Source organism: Xenopus laevis, chromosome 1S (genome assembly GCF_017654675.1).
Source record: "Xenopus laevis strain J_2021 chromosome 1S, Xenopus_laevis_v10.1, whole genome shotgun sequence".
In the NCBI taxonomy this organism is placed as follows: Eukaryota; Metazoa; Chordata; class Amphibia; order Anura; family Pipidae; genus Xenopus; species Xenopus laevis.
Genome location: NC_054372.1, coordinates 16,730,114 through 16,748,404, shown reverse-complemented (window position 1 = coordinate 16,748,404; position 18,291 = coordinate 16,730,114). Strand labels below are relative to the sequence as shown.

Sequence of the window (18,291 nt, the reverse complement as noted above, 5' to 3'; positions counted from 1 at the left end):
TGTTTGGCATTCCAAAGAATTGTGCATGCTAGAATTAGCTTGCTAGAACTTTCCCAGTTCCATTCACTATAGGGAAGGGGTCCCCAACCACCGGGCCCCGGCCCACAACCGGGCCACGGACAGTCCTGCACTGGGCCGCCAAGCCTAGTCCGCAACTAACGCCGGCACTCCAAATCAGACGAGCAGTTGCTGCTGACCCCCCTCCCAAATTACGGAAAGATCCATTATCCGGAAAACCCCAGGTCCAGCTCAAACATTGATTCAGGACTTGTAGCACATTTTATGTTTTGGATTTACTCATCATTCATCAGTTGATTATCTCTTTAATAACTTGATAAAGTTATTCACACTCAGCTACATTTCTTGAATACAAGTTTCAGTGTTCTGCACATTGACCTGCCAGGGATTTCTTCATTCCGGTTGGTAATTTTACATACAAATCCTTAAATGTCAGCGTTGCTTCAGATGATTTCTTATCATGTGCCATAACTAGGGATGTCGCGGACTGTTCGCCCGTGAACTAATTCGCGCGAACATCGGCTGTTCGCGTCCGCCGAATGTTCGCGAACGTCGCGCGACGTTCGCCAATTTGGGTTCGCCTTAGCTGGCGCTTATTTTTGACCTCTCACCCCAGACCAGCAGATACATGGCAGCCAATCAGGAAGCTCTCCCTCCTGGACCACCCCCACACCCCCTGGACCACTCCCCTTCCATATATAAACTGAAGCCCTGCAGCGTTTTTTCATTCTGCCTGTGTGTGCTTGGAAGAGCTAGTGTAGCGAGAGAGCTGTTTAGTGATTTGAGGGACAGTTGATAGTAACTTTGCTGGCTAGTAATCTACTTGATACTGCTCTGTATTGTAGGGACAGAACTCTGCAGGGATTTGAGGGACATTTTAGGTTAGGTAGCTTTGCTGGCTAGTAATCTACCTTCTACTGCAGTGCTCTGTATGTAGCTGCTGTGGGCACTGATCTCTTCTGATCTCATCTGCTGACTGCTGTAATAACCCAATAGTCCTTGTAAGGACTGCTTTTATTTTCTTTTTTGTTTTTTTTACTTTGCTACTGTAAGAGCCCAGTGCTATTAGTCTAGCTGTGTTGGGGAGTGGGACTGGTGTGCTGCTCCTCCTAGTAGTTCACCACCACCAGCACCAACCAGAGTCAAAATTGTTACAAAGTATCTTATTTGCACCTGTTAGCTGTTCTGAGCTCTCTGCCAAAAGCTAATTAAGTTAGAAACTGTTTTTTTTCTGGCTGTTCAGTTCAGAGAAAAGAGGGACTGGTGTGCTGCTCCTCCTAGTAGTTCACCACTACCAGCACCAACCAGAGTCAAAATTATTACAAAGTATCTTATTTGCACCTGTTAGCTGTTCTGAGCTCTCTGCCAAAAGCTAATTAAGTTAGAAACTGTTTTTTTTCTGGCTGTTCAGTGCAGAGAAAAGAGGGACTTTCCAGTACAAAAGAGGGACAGGGGGTTGAGTGGTCAAAAGAGGGACAGTTGGGAGGTATGCAAGTGCCACCTAGCTGTGTGAGCTTTTTCACATTCTGTCTAAATAACAATAATAATTCCGTGTCCGTAAACATCACCTGAGTGATGTTTTTACAGCAGCAATAATATATTCCGTATCCACTACTGTATACGTTGCCCTTGCAGGCATTGTTTGCCCAGTCTTTAACCAAGTGCCACCTAGCTGTGTGAGCTTTTTCACATTCCGTGTCCAGAAACATCACCTGAGTGACGTAGTGTGATTTCTGCCCTTTACAGCACAAAACGCAGCGCTGTGTCAACAATGTATTTTTCAGATACATTTTTGCCCTTGATCCCCCTCTGGCATGCCACTGTCCAGGTCGTTGCACCCTTTAAACAACTTTAAAATCATTTTTCTGGCCAGAAATGTCTTTTCTAGCTTTTAAAATTCGCCTTCCCATTGAAGTCTATGGGGTTCGCGACGTTCGCGAACCGCGCATTTTTGACGCAAGTTCGCGAATATGTTCGCGAACATTTTTTCCGCCGTTCGCTACATCCCTAGCCATAACACATCATTTCCCCTTCAAACCATCTGCAAAGTCACAGACAAACATAAGGGCCTCAGTACAATCCCCCGAGGCAGTTCTCATCTGCTTTTCTCCTGGAAGTGCTCCATTAGCACCTGTCTGCTGTGCTCCTCAGCCAACAAAATGTCCAGTGACCTACATTAAAGGGATCCTGTCATCGGAAAACATGTTTTTTTTCAAAATGAATCAGTTAATAGTGCTACTCCAGCAGAATTCTGCACTGAAATCCATTTCTCAAAAGAGCAAACAGATTTTTTTATATTCAATTTTGAAATCTGACATGGGGCTAGACATTTTGTCAATTTCCCAGCTGCCCCCAGTCATGTGACTTGTGCCTGCACTTTAGGAGAGAAATGCTTTCTGGCAGGCTGCTGTTTTTCCTTCTCAATGTAACTGAATGTGTCTCAGTGGGACATGGGTTTTTACTATTGAGTGTTGTTCTTAGATCTACCAGGCAGCTGTTATCTTGTGTTAGGAAGCTGCTATCTGGTTACCTTCCCATTGTTCTTTTGTTTGGCTGCTGGGGGGGGGAAGGGAGGGGGTGATATCACTCCAACTTACTTGCAGTACAGCAGTAAAGAGTGATTGAAGTTTATCAGAGCACAAGTCACATGAATTGGGGCAGCTGGGAAATTGACAATATGTCTAGCCCCATGTCAGATTTCAAAATAGAATATAAAAAAATCTGTTTGCTCTTTTGAGAAATGGATTTCAGCGCAAATTTCTGCTGGAGCAGCACTATTAACTGATTCATTTTGAAAAAAATGTTTTTTCCCATGAAAGTATCACTTTAAGCTCCAAACTTATACACTTCATAGAATACTGCGGGACCAGATAGAGTTTGAGAGTCATGTTGGGTTACAATCAATGGATTACCATATGTGGTGTTTATACAAATGGCCTGTAGATGTCACTGTGCCCAGACTTATACTGTGCATACTTCCTGACAGCTTAAAAGTGAAAGTTACTGTTGTATAATGGCTGCATGAGGGCCTGCTAATAAGGCACTGTTATACTCTACTCATCCTTGGCTACCCAAAACAAAACACCATATTTAATTACTTTTGTCTATTGTAGATAGCCTTTTTACTGTATTAAAGAAAATCTTGGAGACATACTTTAATCAGATTTGGTACAGATGTGTGGCTACTGATGCACACTGTAGACTAAGAATTCCTGTTATGGAGTAAATGGCTCCCCCTTGTCAAAGTCCTTATTACAGGCAGGAAAACTGGGGGCTGATTTTGAACTTTGTTTGAATTTCTACAATCTCTGTTTGCTCTAAACTCTGGAGTTAGAAGTGTGCTTTAAGAAACCGATATTTATCATGCACAAAATATTCATAAAGCTCAAAAGTAAATATTTTGACGTGTAAAAGCCACCAAGTGCACGTCGAAGTCTATGGGAGCCATTGCCCCAATTTTGGGACCCATTGAATGCAAGAAATAGAGTAAAAATTAGAGGTATTGCATTTTTATCAGTATTTTTTAAAACAAATATTTTTAATAAATGTGCAAATATTCAAATCTGTAAAAATAATTGTATAAAATTTTTTATAATTATATATATAATATTTATATAATTATATCTTTTTTTTTCTTCTGTGTTTTGTCCTTCTCTTTATTATCATTTCTATGATGCATATGTATATGTTTATGTATACATATAAATTTACTTTCCGAGTCGAATATCATTATGTAATGAGAAAATATTTATTGCTTTATTGCTTCATCCTGTATTTTATTTTTTGTTCTAAAAAAAACTGAATAAACAAATTAAATACAACAAATTATATAAAAACCCTCTAATATCACACAAATTCAAATTCTGAAAAATAAGTCCAAAGGAATTTTATTGTGTACGTCAAGGACAATAGATATTGAGGCCAAGAAAGTTAAAATATTTAAATATAAAAATACAAATGAAAAAAAGTGCTGAGCGATCTGAGAAAGCCCCCATTATCTCTAAACCCTCCAAAAAATTTTCCTGACAAGTGCAAGCAAAAAAGTATCCGATAATCTGAATGTTTAAAAAAAAAAAAGGTCCAACAGGATCAGCTCAGCTCCCATTGGCTTCTGTGGGGACAAGAATGCTTTTACTTGAAGATGTTTTGAATTTTAGAGAAATTAAAAAAAAAAGATTTTTTTAGAGAAATATATACGATTTGTGAAAAAAAAAAATCTGAATGTTAGGAAATTGGACACATAAAAGAGTTTGTTTGGGGACAGTAACTTAACAAAGATGGCTGCAAAAAGTCCCTCATATTTAATTTCTGCTTTAGGAACATAATAGTTTAGGGTCCATCCTAATGTAAGGCAAGGCATTTTCTGATGCCAGAGTAGACCTTTTTAAGAGAAGCCAAAAGCTGGATAGTGCATCTTGGCTATTGTGACTGCTATATTATTCTTTTTCAATGGACATGAAAGAGAATCTGTATTTTTTCTTCCCTCCATCATCATTTCTTTTCTTTCAATTTTTAATTTAATCCAACCCTTCCATCTCTCTTCCTTCATATAACAAAGTGACTTAAAGCTCTTCACTTTGCCTTGCAGGTATTCCTTCCAAGATGAAGAAGACATGTTCATGGTGGTAGACTTGTTGCTGGGAGGAGATTTGCGTTACCACTTGCAGCAGAATGTGCATTTTAACGAAGAGACCGTAAAACTCTACATCTGTGAACTTTCTTTTGCACTGGACTATCTACAGCAACATCACATTATTCACAGGTAAGGTGCTAGTGAGATGGGATATTCCTTATTGTACCATATCACCCTTTTCCTTTGGAAGCCTCCTCGGCTCATACTGTAGCTAGCTTACAAATATATGAAAGTAAAGATGTAATGGGCCTGCTATATTGTAGCTCCAGTGACTCAGTTTCATCTGAAGGTGAGTAGCGATGGGCGAAAATTTTCGCCAAACTGCGAAAATTTTGATGCCCGCAGCAATATTGATGCCCGTGTCCGAATGGGCGTCCAAATAATGTTGACGCGCAACGGTTTTGACGCGAGCGACTTTTCTGATGCGCATCCAACATTTTTTAACGGCGGCAAATTTATTCGCCGGCAACAAAACGCGGAAATTCGCCACAAATTTGCACCTGGTGAATTTATTCGCCCATTGCTAAAGGTGAGTTTATAACCACCATATAGTTCTACAGGACAACCAGGACGGCACAGGGAAGCAACCTTTTTTGTTTTTCTAAAGAAATTGATTCTGGCATTTATTATAATTTTAGGATAATTTGTTGCATTCATTTGCACCTGGGGATGGGGAAATGTTATGCGCATATCTTTCAAGATTGCAGTTTAATCCTTTTTTATTTAAAAACGCTTGCTTCTTTATGCCCAGGGAAAAACAGATTAAAATTACAGCTTCAGAAATTCAAACTGGAGATCTGTAAAGCACTGATGTTACAGCCAACAGAATGTTTCTCCCATGAGACCGTTTTATTTTTTACATAACTAAAAACTATGCATCTCCCCTCGTCTGCTTTTCTCTCTCTCTCTCTCTCTCACTCTCTCTCTCTCTCTCTCTCTCTCTCTCTCGCTCTCTCTCTATTTTCAAAGATTAAGTGCCACTTTGTAAGACACAATGGGGCAAATTCACGCTAGCGTTAATTCGCTAGCGTAGTGCATTTTCGTTAATTCGCCGATTCACTAACGGACACTGGCATACTGTAAATTCACTAGTGTTACTTCACACCCTTACGCTTGGCGAATTTGTGCAACGGACGTAACTACGCAAATTCACTGACGCGCGCATTTTTCTGAATGCTACCTTTTTACGCCAGACTTCCTTCGCCACCTCAGACCAGGCGAAGTGCAATAGAGTAGATAGGGATTGCTTCAAAAAACAGTTACATTTTTTTCTAAGTCCCAAAAAACGCTGGCGTTTTTTCTTTTTTTATGGGTGATAGGCTGAAAAAGTTTGAAAATGTTTTTGGGGGTACCCTCCTTCCCCCCTACATTTCCTAACTCATGGCAACTTACCTATACAGTGGGCACATGTGTAGGGCAAACTAAAAATTTTATTTGCTGTTTTGAAGGTTTCCCAGGCTTGTGTAGTGCTGCTACGTATACCTCCATTGTAACTTCAATTTGGCGCCGTATGCAAATTAAGCATCGCTAGCGTAACTTCGCTTTGCTCGGCGAATTAACGCTAGCGCAACTTCGCAACCTTACACTTCCCCTGAGCGCAACTTCGGATTTTAGGGAATTTGCATAGCGCTGGCGAAAATACGCCTGGCGAAGTGCGGTGAAGCGGACGCTGGCGCAACTACGAATCTTAGTGAATTTGCCCCAAAGATGGAAAGAGGACCCTGTCCTCTATAAATTACAAGTGAGTGGAGGCACAAATAGAAGGGTAAAAGTGCTGCAATGGCCCTTCAACAACATTAACACTAAAACATCAAAGTTTTTTTTAAACATAATTAAAATATAATATACCGTTGCCCTGCATTGGTAAAACTGGTGTGTTTGCTTCAGAAACACTAATTAAGAGATTTGGTGGCTCTTGTATGGGTGTAGCACAAAAACACCTGTAGGAATAGTTACCTGCATATCTGCCAATGCTGCCATTTTTGTAGGAGGGTGGAAACGGCTTTTTGATTTTGCTGGCAAAACATAGGTGGTCTAAGATTCACTATGAGGTTAATTACTGCTCAAGAAATTATAGGGTGTGTCCCTTATCCATAGGCTAGGTGTAGATAACTGTAATGGGCCGGAAGAAGGTTCTTCTTTCCTGTACTTTCCTGGTTTAAGTTTTAGAAAATCATGTTGCTAAAGATGAAGAACATATGTTGGTGTGGTTGGGTGTTGCAGCCCAATGTATTGCTCATTGTAGAAAATAATCTGTGCAGTGTTCTCCATAGGGCAAGGTGATCCAAACAATAATATGAAAAATATTTCCATCCTCGATATACCATGACATTTTCAGGGATGTTCTCTATAGAGCATCTTTATCATTACACTTTTGCAATAACCTCCACCGAGCCTGAGCCGTGAATCACATCTGTATCTGCAGACTCTGAAATATTTGCCTTAGGGTTTTCCCAATGAACCTGCTGACAGGACTAGTTATTTTTTTGCCTATTTATCAGTCACATACCAACTGGGCTTTTAGTTTATCAGATGGAAGTACAAGAGCCTTGTAGAATTTGTGCAAAGCTTTCTCTGGTTATCTCCTTCTGGGTACCTCTGATACATAACAGCTGCAAAACTACACGAGTTACAAAAAATATGCTGAGCTGAATGTTTTTGCTTTGACAATGATTAAGACTGCAACATACCAAGAGACACATAATAAGCAAATCCATGTAGAAAGATTGGATGATGTTTCTTTTCTACTCAAAGAACTAAATAAATGGGAAGAATGTGTTAATATTTTAACACATTGGGGAAAACTCCCAAACCGGCGAAAATTCGCCAGCGAAGCCTTCGCAGCCATCGCAATACTTTGCCAGGCGTTAATTCACTAGGACAACGTTAATTCACTAAAATGCGCATTTGCGTCCAGGGCGCTGAACTCTGGCGAATTTTTCGCAATCAGCAATCAAAGCGAAGATACACTAGCATTGCCTATTTTGCATACGCAGGGAAATGATAAAGTTACATGGACTTATATATGTTGCAGCAAATACATTACATTACACAAGTCCAGGGAACCTTAATAAAAAAAATAGAGTTGTTATAATGCCCCACACATGAGCCCACTGTATTGTTTATGTTCCATATGTTAGAAAATGTATGGGGGAACCTGGTTACCCAAAAAAGTTTTTACAGACCTTTGAAGCCTATCACTCTGAAAAAGGGAAAAGACGCCAATGTTTTTGGGACTTAGAAAATGTTTCCACTAAAAATTAATGAAGATCTATACACTCCATTGTACTGCGCCTGGTCTGAGCTGGTGAAGGCAAGTCTGGCAAAAGAGATAACGTTCAGTAAAATTCATATTTTTGCGGAGTTATGTCCATTTGCCAGAGTGAAAGTTCGCCTGGCGAAAGAGTGCGAATGATCGCTAGTGTCTGTCTCTTTCGCTAGAGAAGTTACACCTGCGCCCGTTAGTAAATCGTCGAAGTGCCTGAATGACGTCACGCTGATGAATTTTCGCCAGTGTTAGTCACTTTGCCCTTTAGCAAATCTGCCCCTATATATTTGTAGGCAGTGGCGTAACTAGTTGTTACTTGGCCCCATAGCAAATTCAATTTAGGGCCCCAAAATATTTATAAGTTGGCCTATTTTACCAAGATATATTAAAATTGCTAATTAATTAGGGTCTCACTGGGCCCCCTACACTCCTGGGCCCCCCTGCAACTGCAGGGTTTGCTTCCTCTATAGTTACGCCCCTGTTTGTAGGAGAAAGCTGACAGGACTCCCTCCTCTTACAGGAATCCCTTTCTATGGCTCACAGCTAATTAAAACAATGTGTAGGAGAAGAACACGTGTCCATCCTGGGAATCACTGGCAGATGTCTATGTAATCCACAGGATAGAGATGAGGGGAAGATACAAGAGTGGGTTGGGGGGGATAAAGGGGGCATCTGGCCCTTAAAGTGGACATGCCATCCTCTAATAAATATCTCTGTAATAAAAGGCTTTATCAAAAAAAACCAACCGAACATTTTATCCACAAACATTTCTTACCTGTTATAAATGACATCTAAAGTGCACCTATCAGTCATCCAGTACAGTCCCCACCTCTATACCAATTGCCTGGGCTAACCCTCGCTGCCATTCTCCTTGTGACAAAAGGTCCCTTTTCTAATATGGTGGTTGAAAATAGCCGAAATTGAAGTCCTGAAGTGGGGAAAAGACCCGAAGTTACTAAAGGAGGAGAAGTTGAAGTCCTGAAGCCACGAGTTCAATCCCTCTGAACACCAATGTGTGTGTTTTTTTTTAAAATCCCCTGGCCACCAATGTATTATTTTAATACTCTATAGGCCCCTGCCACAAATGTTTTTTTTTTTTTTAAATATTCTCTGGGGCCCCAACTTGTAAGGGGGGCCTTGGCACCAATGTTTTTTTTAACTTGTAGGGGGGCCCTAGTTACCAATTATTTTTTTTAACTTGTAGGGGGCCCTGACCACCATTTTTTTTTAAAAAAAAAACAAAAACCTTTACGGGGGGCCCTGGCACCATCGTTTTTTTTTTTAACTTATAAGGGGGCCATGAGCATCAATAGCTTTTTATAACTTGTGTGTGTGTGGGTGTTACCCTTTTTAGTGCTGATGTCTGTGTGGCCTTTTAACCATGGTGTGGAGTGGGCGGGATCTGGGGTGGGGCTTGCAGGCCGGGGTGGAAAAATTTTGTTGTACAGGGCCCCGTGCTTTCTAACGGCGCCCCTGGGTTGAGATCAGGGCATTTCGAGGTCTTCCACTCCCATCTCAGCAAACCCTTTATGTATAGACCTCATTTTGTGCATGGGGGTATTATTTTCCTGAAACTGAAATAAGCCTTCCCCAAACTCCTATAACAAAGCAGGAAGTAACAGACTATTCAAGAATATCATTGGATGATGTACTGGCACTTGACTCAGGGATGATGGCAGGGCTGGAATTAGGGGTAGGCAGCAGAGGCTCGTTTCTAGGGTGCAATGGTGGAGGGGGGTGTTAGGCACATGCCTCATCTGTCATCTACTTTTAGTCTGGGTCCTTGTCCCCCCCCAACCACCTGTTCATCATTGAACCCTTGTCCACAGACACGGAGCAGAAGGGTAAGGTGGTCAACTGGGTTGCCCAGGGCGCCCAGCTAGCTTGGCCCGGCACTGAATGAAGATGCTTAAGCCAATTCCAATAATTTATTTGGTTATCTAGTGTATTTGTACAAGACTATTTTTATATAACAGATGACATTTTTAAAGCTTTACTTTTCATTTACAGCAGAAATAATTCAATCTCTGTCTCTGAGCAGATGGACAGGAGAAAAAAGTGATGTTATTATCAACAAACTAATAACAAAATACAATTTCCGCTGGATGGACAACAGCACAGAGATGCACAATTACTTGCACAGAAGCATTTTCTCCAAAATACCTCTCTTAAAAACACATACTGTAGTTCCAGCTGGTTGTTAGGAAACGCTGATGACTTCTGATGATCATTTTGGATCTTATTCTTTGCTATTTTTCTTTAAAGAGAAAAATCAGAATAAAGTATAATTTATATGTCCAATCTCAGCAAGAGACAAAACTGATGAGCTGTGGGATTATAAATTAGACACATTTTTGGAATCTATAGAACATTTTAGATTGCTTGCAGCCCACCGGGCGAAACAGTTATATATCAGTAAATGTGGATTTTAAAGGACAAGTGAAGGCTTCCCCTACATTTCACAGTATATCATAGACCACCCTTTTCTCTACCTAATTACTAACTTTGTTCCAATTCCCCCCCCCCCCCCGACTCCCACAGTCTGTGCTCAAACATAGGGGCAATTCACCAGCATTACCACCCACAGGGACATCAGCAATTTACTAATGGGCGCAGTTGCCAATTCGCTAGCGAAAGAGATAGTCGATATCGCTGATTCGCACTTGGCAGATAACAATTCGCTCTGGTGAATGGACGTTACTCAGCAAATTCACTAAAATGCGGATTTTACTGAACGTTACCTCTATCGCCAGACTTGCCTTTGCAGCTCAGACCAGGCAAAGTGCAAAAAAATGTTAACCGGTTTCCCCCATAAATTTTCTAACATCTAGAACATTAACTATAGAGTGGGCTCATGTGTAGGGCATTATAACAACTCTTGTCTGTATTAAGGTTCCGCCGGATGCAAATTAACCTGAGTGCAAGACCTAGCAAATCTGCACTAGGCAGAAATGAACACTAGTGCATCTTCGTTTTGAATTGCTTGCGTTGCCGAAGTAACGCTAGCGAAACGTCGCGATCATTCGGTGCCGGCGACGAAACTCTACATTTTAGTGAATTAGCATTGTCTGAGCGAATTTTCACCTGGCAAAGTGTAGTGATGGATGTGAATCGGTCTCTGGCGACTTATCGCCAGTTAGTGAATCTGCCCCGAAGTGTCATTCCCCACCGTCCCTGCAGCCTTTTTCCTTAAACTTGTCCCCTCGCAAGCGTCTTTTCTTCAAAGAAAACAGCTCCAACCTTGAAAGTCTTTCTTCATATTTCACTTCTTCCATTCCCTTTACCATTGAAGTTGCCGTCTCTGCATTCTCTCCAGATCCTTAATATCCTTCTTAATAAATGGAGCCCAAACACTACTGTATACTCAAGGTGATTACTGACTTTTTTGTGCTTTAGAAGCCACAGAATGGCACTGCCTGTAATTAGACAACTTATCTACAAGAACCCCCAGATCATTCTCCCCCCATGGCAGCCAATCAAATGCTTGTTTTTATTGTTTAACTTGCAGCTTTCTAAAAAAAAAAGCCAGTCACTGATTGGTTACTATGGGTTACTGCCCATATCTGCAAATGTGCCCAACGTTTGCAATCGAACCCCACAGCATTGTGATCTGCAATGTATCCAAGTATCATATACCTTATATTGTCTTATATGGCATACAGTATATTATGGATACTTTAAATCCTTATATCAGTTGCTGCTGTTCTTCAATTGTTGCTGAAATACAGCTTTCAGCACATTCTAACAGCGTAGGTTTGTTGGGTAGTGCTGGTAGATCCACTTTATATATTTGTGCTTTAGGGTAAAACTTTTGATATGAAGCACAACGAAAATAGTGTAAAGGTGATACTTTTATTGTCTAAGATGATAATCACAGAAAGCTTTAAGAACTTACAATTATTAGAGACCCACCAAGTCTATTTGCCACAGAAACCCCCTACCTATAATTCTTAGCTACAAATGGAGCTGTCTGTTTGTCTCTATGTTATCACTACAGAAATAAAAGAAAAAACTGTGGCTCACAGCATCTCTAATGATATTCCATGTCTAGACCTGATTTTACTATACGGGAATTGAGTTATTTCATTATAGGGCTTTGTATTTATGTCATGAGATATTGTATTCCACGTGTAGCCCACTTAGCAATGGCTGGCCCTTTGTTCCCTAAGAAGATACCAGGTAGAGAATGCTTGTCTCCCTACTGTGTGCGAGATTAGATCCATATCATCCGCTGTAAAAATGGCAGCGATTCTGTATGGCCAAGATGATTATTTCTGAATGGTAATATAGTATTATAAGAAATATAAAGCAAGGAAAAATCTCATATATTGCTTTATAGTTTTCTAAAGTATAATTTTCGAAAGGTGAGTTTTTTTAACGTCTGTCTAATCCTTGTGGCCCCACATTTCAACAGCTGTTTCCTAAGATTGTTCATGAGTAGTATGTCTTCTGCAATTTTATTCAATTATGGGACTGGTCAATAAAATAGGGGACCAGTAGAAATCATCCCTCGCCTGTGCATATTTGAAGAAGAGGAGAGAAGGCTCCAGGATATTGGATAGAATCACCACCACCACCTAGTGCAAACAATGTTAATGTGAGTTTACATTTTAAATATAAGCAGGGTCGAACTGGGCCCCAGCTATCGTTGGCCCATACCCGTTCCCTGCCCAAATCTAGTGTTCCCATCCCCCTGTCATGGTAAAAAAAAGTCAGGTGCGTTCGCTTGTATGCGTGTGGTGGGGGGGTTGGGGGTGGTTGGGGCTTAAGGGGGGCTGCATACCTCCCAACATTTTGGAAATAAAAAGAGGGACAAAAAAGTTGGCGCATGTAACGTGGTGAATTATTTGACCAAGCCCATTTTTGTGGCCACACCCCCTAATTACCATGTTCATTTTACAAAATTTCGCAGGTTATAAAAATGTTAACATATTTCTGTATTTTTTTTTTCAGTTATCACAGTTTTGCTAATGAAGGTGAATTTCTCTTTAAGCTAAGAGTCTAACTTTTCCCAAGGGACCTGTTATCTTATATTGTTACAATTACTTATTTGCTTATCTAGATACATTTGAATTGTTGATATCTTCTGCTGTGGCTGTTCTGAGCTCTCTGCCAAAAGCCAATTAAGTTAGAAACGTTGTTTTTCTGGCTGTGAAAAGAGAAAAACTGGACTTTCCAGTACAAATGAGGGACTGCAGGTTGAGCTGTCAAAATAGGGACTGTCTTTGACTTTAATGCATTTGTCGAGAAGAGTCCTGCATAAAAAAAAATTGTTGCTCATGTCAAAATTGTCACACATCAATAATTTTTTGACGCCCATTGACCTCAATGCATTACTCAAATTTTTCGCCGTTTTGCAAATTTTTCTGTAGTTTTGCAAAGCAAAATCACTAGTGTTAAGCCTTGTAAAGAACTGCATTCAGCAACCACTGACCATATGCACCTGAAATTTAGTTACCATGTGATTACAAAAGTCAGAATTTGGTATGTGAAGTGGCCACTTGATGCCTTTAGAGATAACTCAAACCCTTAGGTTTACACACGGCCGCTTTTTCCTGCGCTCCCCTGCGTTGTGCTTTCTTGCTTTCAGCCGCAGGGGAGCCCAGGAGTAGACGCCCTCAATTATTATGAAGAGGGCAGTACTCTCACAGACGCATGTAAGCACCAAACGCAGGTTGGAATGCAGCATGTTGCATTTCACCTGCGTTTGGTGCATACATGCGTCTGTGTGAGTACAGCCCTCTTCATAATAATTGAGGGCGTCTACTCCTGGGCTCCCCTGCGGCTGAAAGCAAGAAATCGCAACGCAGGGGAGCACAGGTAAAAACGGCCGTGCGTAAGAGCCCTTACAAATATGAAACACTGATAAACACTGCTCCAACACCACTGATGCATCACACTCCAACTGGCAGGGTCTGTAACAAGCTGTGGATGCCCCTTGGTGTCCTAAGCTATAGCATAAGCAGATGAAATGGAAATGGGGGCACCATAATACACAATTTAGCTTTCTCTTTTATTTATTACAGATTAAAGGGCATGTAAAGTCTAAAATAGAATAAGGCTAGAAATGCTGTATTTTGTATACTAAATATTAACATGAACTTACTGCACCACAAGCCTAATCAAACAAATAATTTATGCTTTCAAAGTTGGCTACAGGGGGTCACCATCTTGTAACTTTGTTATACATCTTTGCAAGACTAAGACTGTGCACATGCTCAGTGTGGTCTGGGCTGCTTAGGGATCGTCATAAACAAAGCTGCTTGAGTTCTGCATGGCTGGGAAGTAAGGCGGGGGCTCCCCCTGCTGTTCATAAGTATGATTGTTTCTCTGCTCAGCAGTTAGGGACCGTCTGACAATTCCTATCCACAGCAGTAAATGAAGGGAGAATTTCACTGCATACATCAGGTTTCTTATAAAAACGGTACACATTTTTTAATTAAAGTATATAGGAAATAGGTTTCTTTTTCATTAAAGAAAGTACAAATGGAATTTTATTTTTTTGCATTTACATGCCCTTTAAAAGCATTCAATTCCTGATGCTTTCAGGCTGATTCCACCCTTAATCGTAGGTACAGGCATAAAACCCCTCACAAACATCTAAATCTTCCCTTAGGAGCTGTACGAAGTCAGAACATAACACTGCATGTTTTATTAGTCTAACAGGCACAGTCAGATATGTAATCTTATAATTATACGTAAAAAGCAAAGTAGAGCTAAGAGCTCTAGTTTGTATAGAACGAAAAAAAGAAACACAAAGACAAATGAAACGTTTAAATCGCTAAGTCTTTATTAAGAAATAACTTACCGAAACTTCACTTGTGCTCCTCTTCAGAAAATTGGATCCGGTTATCCATCGTGCGGCGCTCGATTTCTCCTCCCTGCTTTCCTTATCGGAGATAGCCAGGGAGGAGAAATTTAGCGCCGCATAATGGATCGTCGCTGTGTCGCCTTTTCTGAAGAGAAGCGCAAGTGGAGTTTCGGCATGTTATTTCTTAATAAAGACTTACAGGGGAATGTAATTAAAGTCGCAAAGAGCAAAACAATTCGCACCAATTAGACTAAAAATCCACATCTCGCAATGTAATATTGTTCCTTAAACTCTTATTGCATTGCGAATTTTAATTGCGCATTGCGAATCTTAATTGTGCATTGCGAATTTTAATTGCGCACTCATAAGAAGTGCTTGAAGGTGTCGTAATCTTTTGGAGCAAACACAACGACTTTTTCAGTAAGAAGTTTTATTACATTGACTGCGCATTGGCCCGCAAACGGTCTTTCACTGTCGGAAGTGGTCGCTAAACAGTTTCCGGGCTCGCAAAAGCTATATTAAATTCGCACAAAGCAAAATTTGTTCGCGCAAAGGCATAACTTTTCACATTGCGAATAGTTTTTCCGTTAGCGATTTTTATTACATTCCCCCGTTAGTGATTTAAACGTTTCATTTGTCTTTGTGTTTTTTTTTTTTTTTGTTCTATACTAATGATTTAAAAAAAATTTAAAAAAATGACGTTACTGATCCTTTAAAGGGTGATTCACTTTTAATGTTATAGTGTGGCTAATTCTAAGCAAATTTTCAATAGTTTTTTAATTATTTACCTTCTTCTCCTGACTCTTTCCAGCTTTCAAATGGGGGTCACTGACCCCATCTAAAAACAAATGCTCTGTAAGGCTACAGATATATTGTTACTGCTACTTTTTATTACTCATCTTTCTATTCAGCTGCTCTCATATTCCTGCCCCTTGTTCTAATCAATGCATGGTTGCTTGGGTAATTTGGACCCTAGCAACCAGATTGCTAAAATTGCAAACTGGAGAATAAAAAGCAACACATAAATAACTCAAAAATCATAAACAATAAAACATGAAAACCAATTGCAAATTGTCTCAGAATATCACTCTCTACGTTATACTTAGGGGCTGATTCATTAAGGGTCGAATATCTAGGGTTAATTAACCCTCGATATTCGACTAGGAATTGAAATCCTTCGACTTCGAATATCGAAGTCGAAGGATTTAGCGCGAATACTGCGATCGTACGATCGAAGGATTATTCCTTCGATCGAACGATTAAATCCTTCGAATCGAACGATTCGAAGGATTTTAATCCAACGATCGAAGGAATATCCTTCGATCATAAAAACTTAGGAAAGTCTATGGGGACCTTCCCCATAGGCTAACATTGACTTCGGTAGCTTTTAGCTGCCGAACTAGGGGGTCGAAGATTTTTTAAAGAGACAGTACTTCGACTATTGAATGGTCGAATAGTCGAACGATTTTTAGTTCGAATCCTTCGATTCGAAGTCGTAGTCGAAGGTCGAAGTAGCCCATTCGATGGTCGAAGTAGCCTAAAAAATACTTCGAAATTCGAAGTTTTTTTACTTCGAATCCTTCACTCGAATTTAGTGAATCGGCCGCTAAATGTTCATTTAAATGTGAACAACCCCTCAAAGTTCCACCAAGTGCAGCACATAAACCAAACACAGATGTGGGTAATTTTTTTTAGCTGCAGAAATCCTAAGACCAACTGGAACATAACCAAAATTTGATTTGGTGTTAAATATCTCTAAATACGGGCAACAAAAAGCAGGGCAATTGTGATGTTTTCTCCACAAAAAAGTATTTTTGTAGCCACATCAAAAAAATCAACCTCCATTGTCCTGAGGGCAATATATTTAAGTCAAGTTATTCCCATTTAGATAAGTGTCAGGCCAGATTTGCCTAATATTAGCTAAACAAGGTGACTTGTCATTGGGCAATGGAGGGCATTTTGGCCTGAGCTAATAAGAGACACTCAGGCTCATTTATAAACACTGGGCAAATCAGCGTTTCGCTTTTTTCAGCCATCTGCAAGTTGAACAATGAAAGCAAACATATGATTGGTTGCTATGGGTTACTGCCCAGGTGCCAGTTTGCCCAGTGTTTATAAATGAGCCCCCTCTGTAGACAAATTGTCCTTTCCGCTATTTGGATTCCATTTGTAAAAGTGTCACCCTTGATATGCAATATTTGCAGGCGACCACTAAGACATCTTAAGGCGCAGCTAACAGTTTGATCTGTTTTCAAGGCAATTTCATTAAAATGTGTGAATTAAAAGTAATCTCTTCTAACCATTGCCGCCAGCCTGGCATAGCTTCTCTCTGAACTGTTAAAAGAAAAGAAAATGTCACCTGGGGATTAGGAGCTTTACCCGATTTCAAAAACTGCTGTTTCAAGTTTGAAATGCACTGCTCCTTTGAACCTCCAATCTGGCACAGAACAGGAGCAGTTCTCAGAAAACAAAACTGCAATCTGTTCTATTCCATTACCCTCAAAGTAATTTAGGAACTGCTTCGAAAGAAACCCTCTCTTTTTTAATTGAATCATTTCCTAAAATCAAATCTGAAAATTGATCTTTATCTTTTCAAGATACTGCCTGAAATCCTTTGTCTGCCTCATGAATGGGGTACTGCCCTAGACTGGCGGTAAGACAAAGCCTGAGGGCACCAAGGTGCACAAACGTAATTCCAGAGGATTCATCTTCTATCTATGCCAAAGGAGTGAAAGGTCTTGAGCACTACAAAGTCAAAATTGCACTTGCACATTTGTCCATTGTTTATGTTACTGCTTTGCACCAGGTTCCGGATTAAAAATGGAAACAGCAAACCTTAGCTCTGCCACAAGAATGGGATCCCTTGGACGTTATACAGAGAAAACTTAACCAATTTTCATATTCATCAGTAATTGTAAGTTCTTAGTCAGCCAGGAAAGTTTTCTCCCTCTCCTGCCAGGAATGCTATGGGTTTCCCATGTACCGCCCTCCAGTATGTGAGCACAACATATAGAAGCCGGATGGCACCAAGTGCAACCAGAGGCTTGGATGGTTTATTGTGGGCAAAAAATATCACTTTGTACCTGTTTTTATACTTGCATATTTCCACCCATCAATGATCCCCTTTTATTTTTATAGTTGTGGTGTTGCACATAGATTATACTACAAAAACAGGGCTATCTGGCACTGGAATCCATGGGCAGCCCATGATTAAGTGTCCTTGGGGTACAAAACACTTAGGGCCTATGGAGATGTAAGAATATTTTTACGGTAACTTTGACTTATAAAGACAATTCTTTAACATATTCTTTTGGCCCTGTGGAGTGCCTGATAGCCCTGTTTTTGTTGTATGCTTTAGTTTGTCGTTCCTAAAGCTAAGGGTCTGGGGCTGGTGCACCTGCACCACATGATCTACTCGGTGAGCTATTTACATTAATGTTCTGGAGCACCTTTTTTCTCCTTGTTGCAAGTTGCACATAGATTAACATAATGAGAGCTTATGTATCTAATTTCTGATGGTAGGACATACAGTATAAAACTGATATTTAGGGACCTTGCAGT

General features: G+C 40.3%; 1 protein-coding gene across 1 annotated transcript in view; it reads left to right on the top strand.

Annotated features, from left to right (window-relative positions):
* LOC121399270 (serine/threonine-protein kinase 32B-like) overlaps nt 1-18,291 on the top strand; it is a 108,285-nt gene that overhangs the window by 30,989 nt on the left and 59,005 nt on the right. Inside the window, exon 4 of the mRNA XM_041579402.1 lies at nt 4,607-4,780. Within this exon, the coding sequence (XP_041435336.1) occupies nt 4,607-4,780 (174 nt within the window). The remainder of the gene's footprint in view (nt 1-4,606; nt 4,781-18,291) is intronic.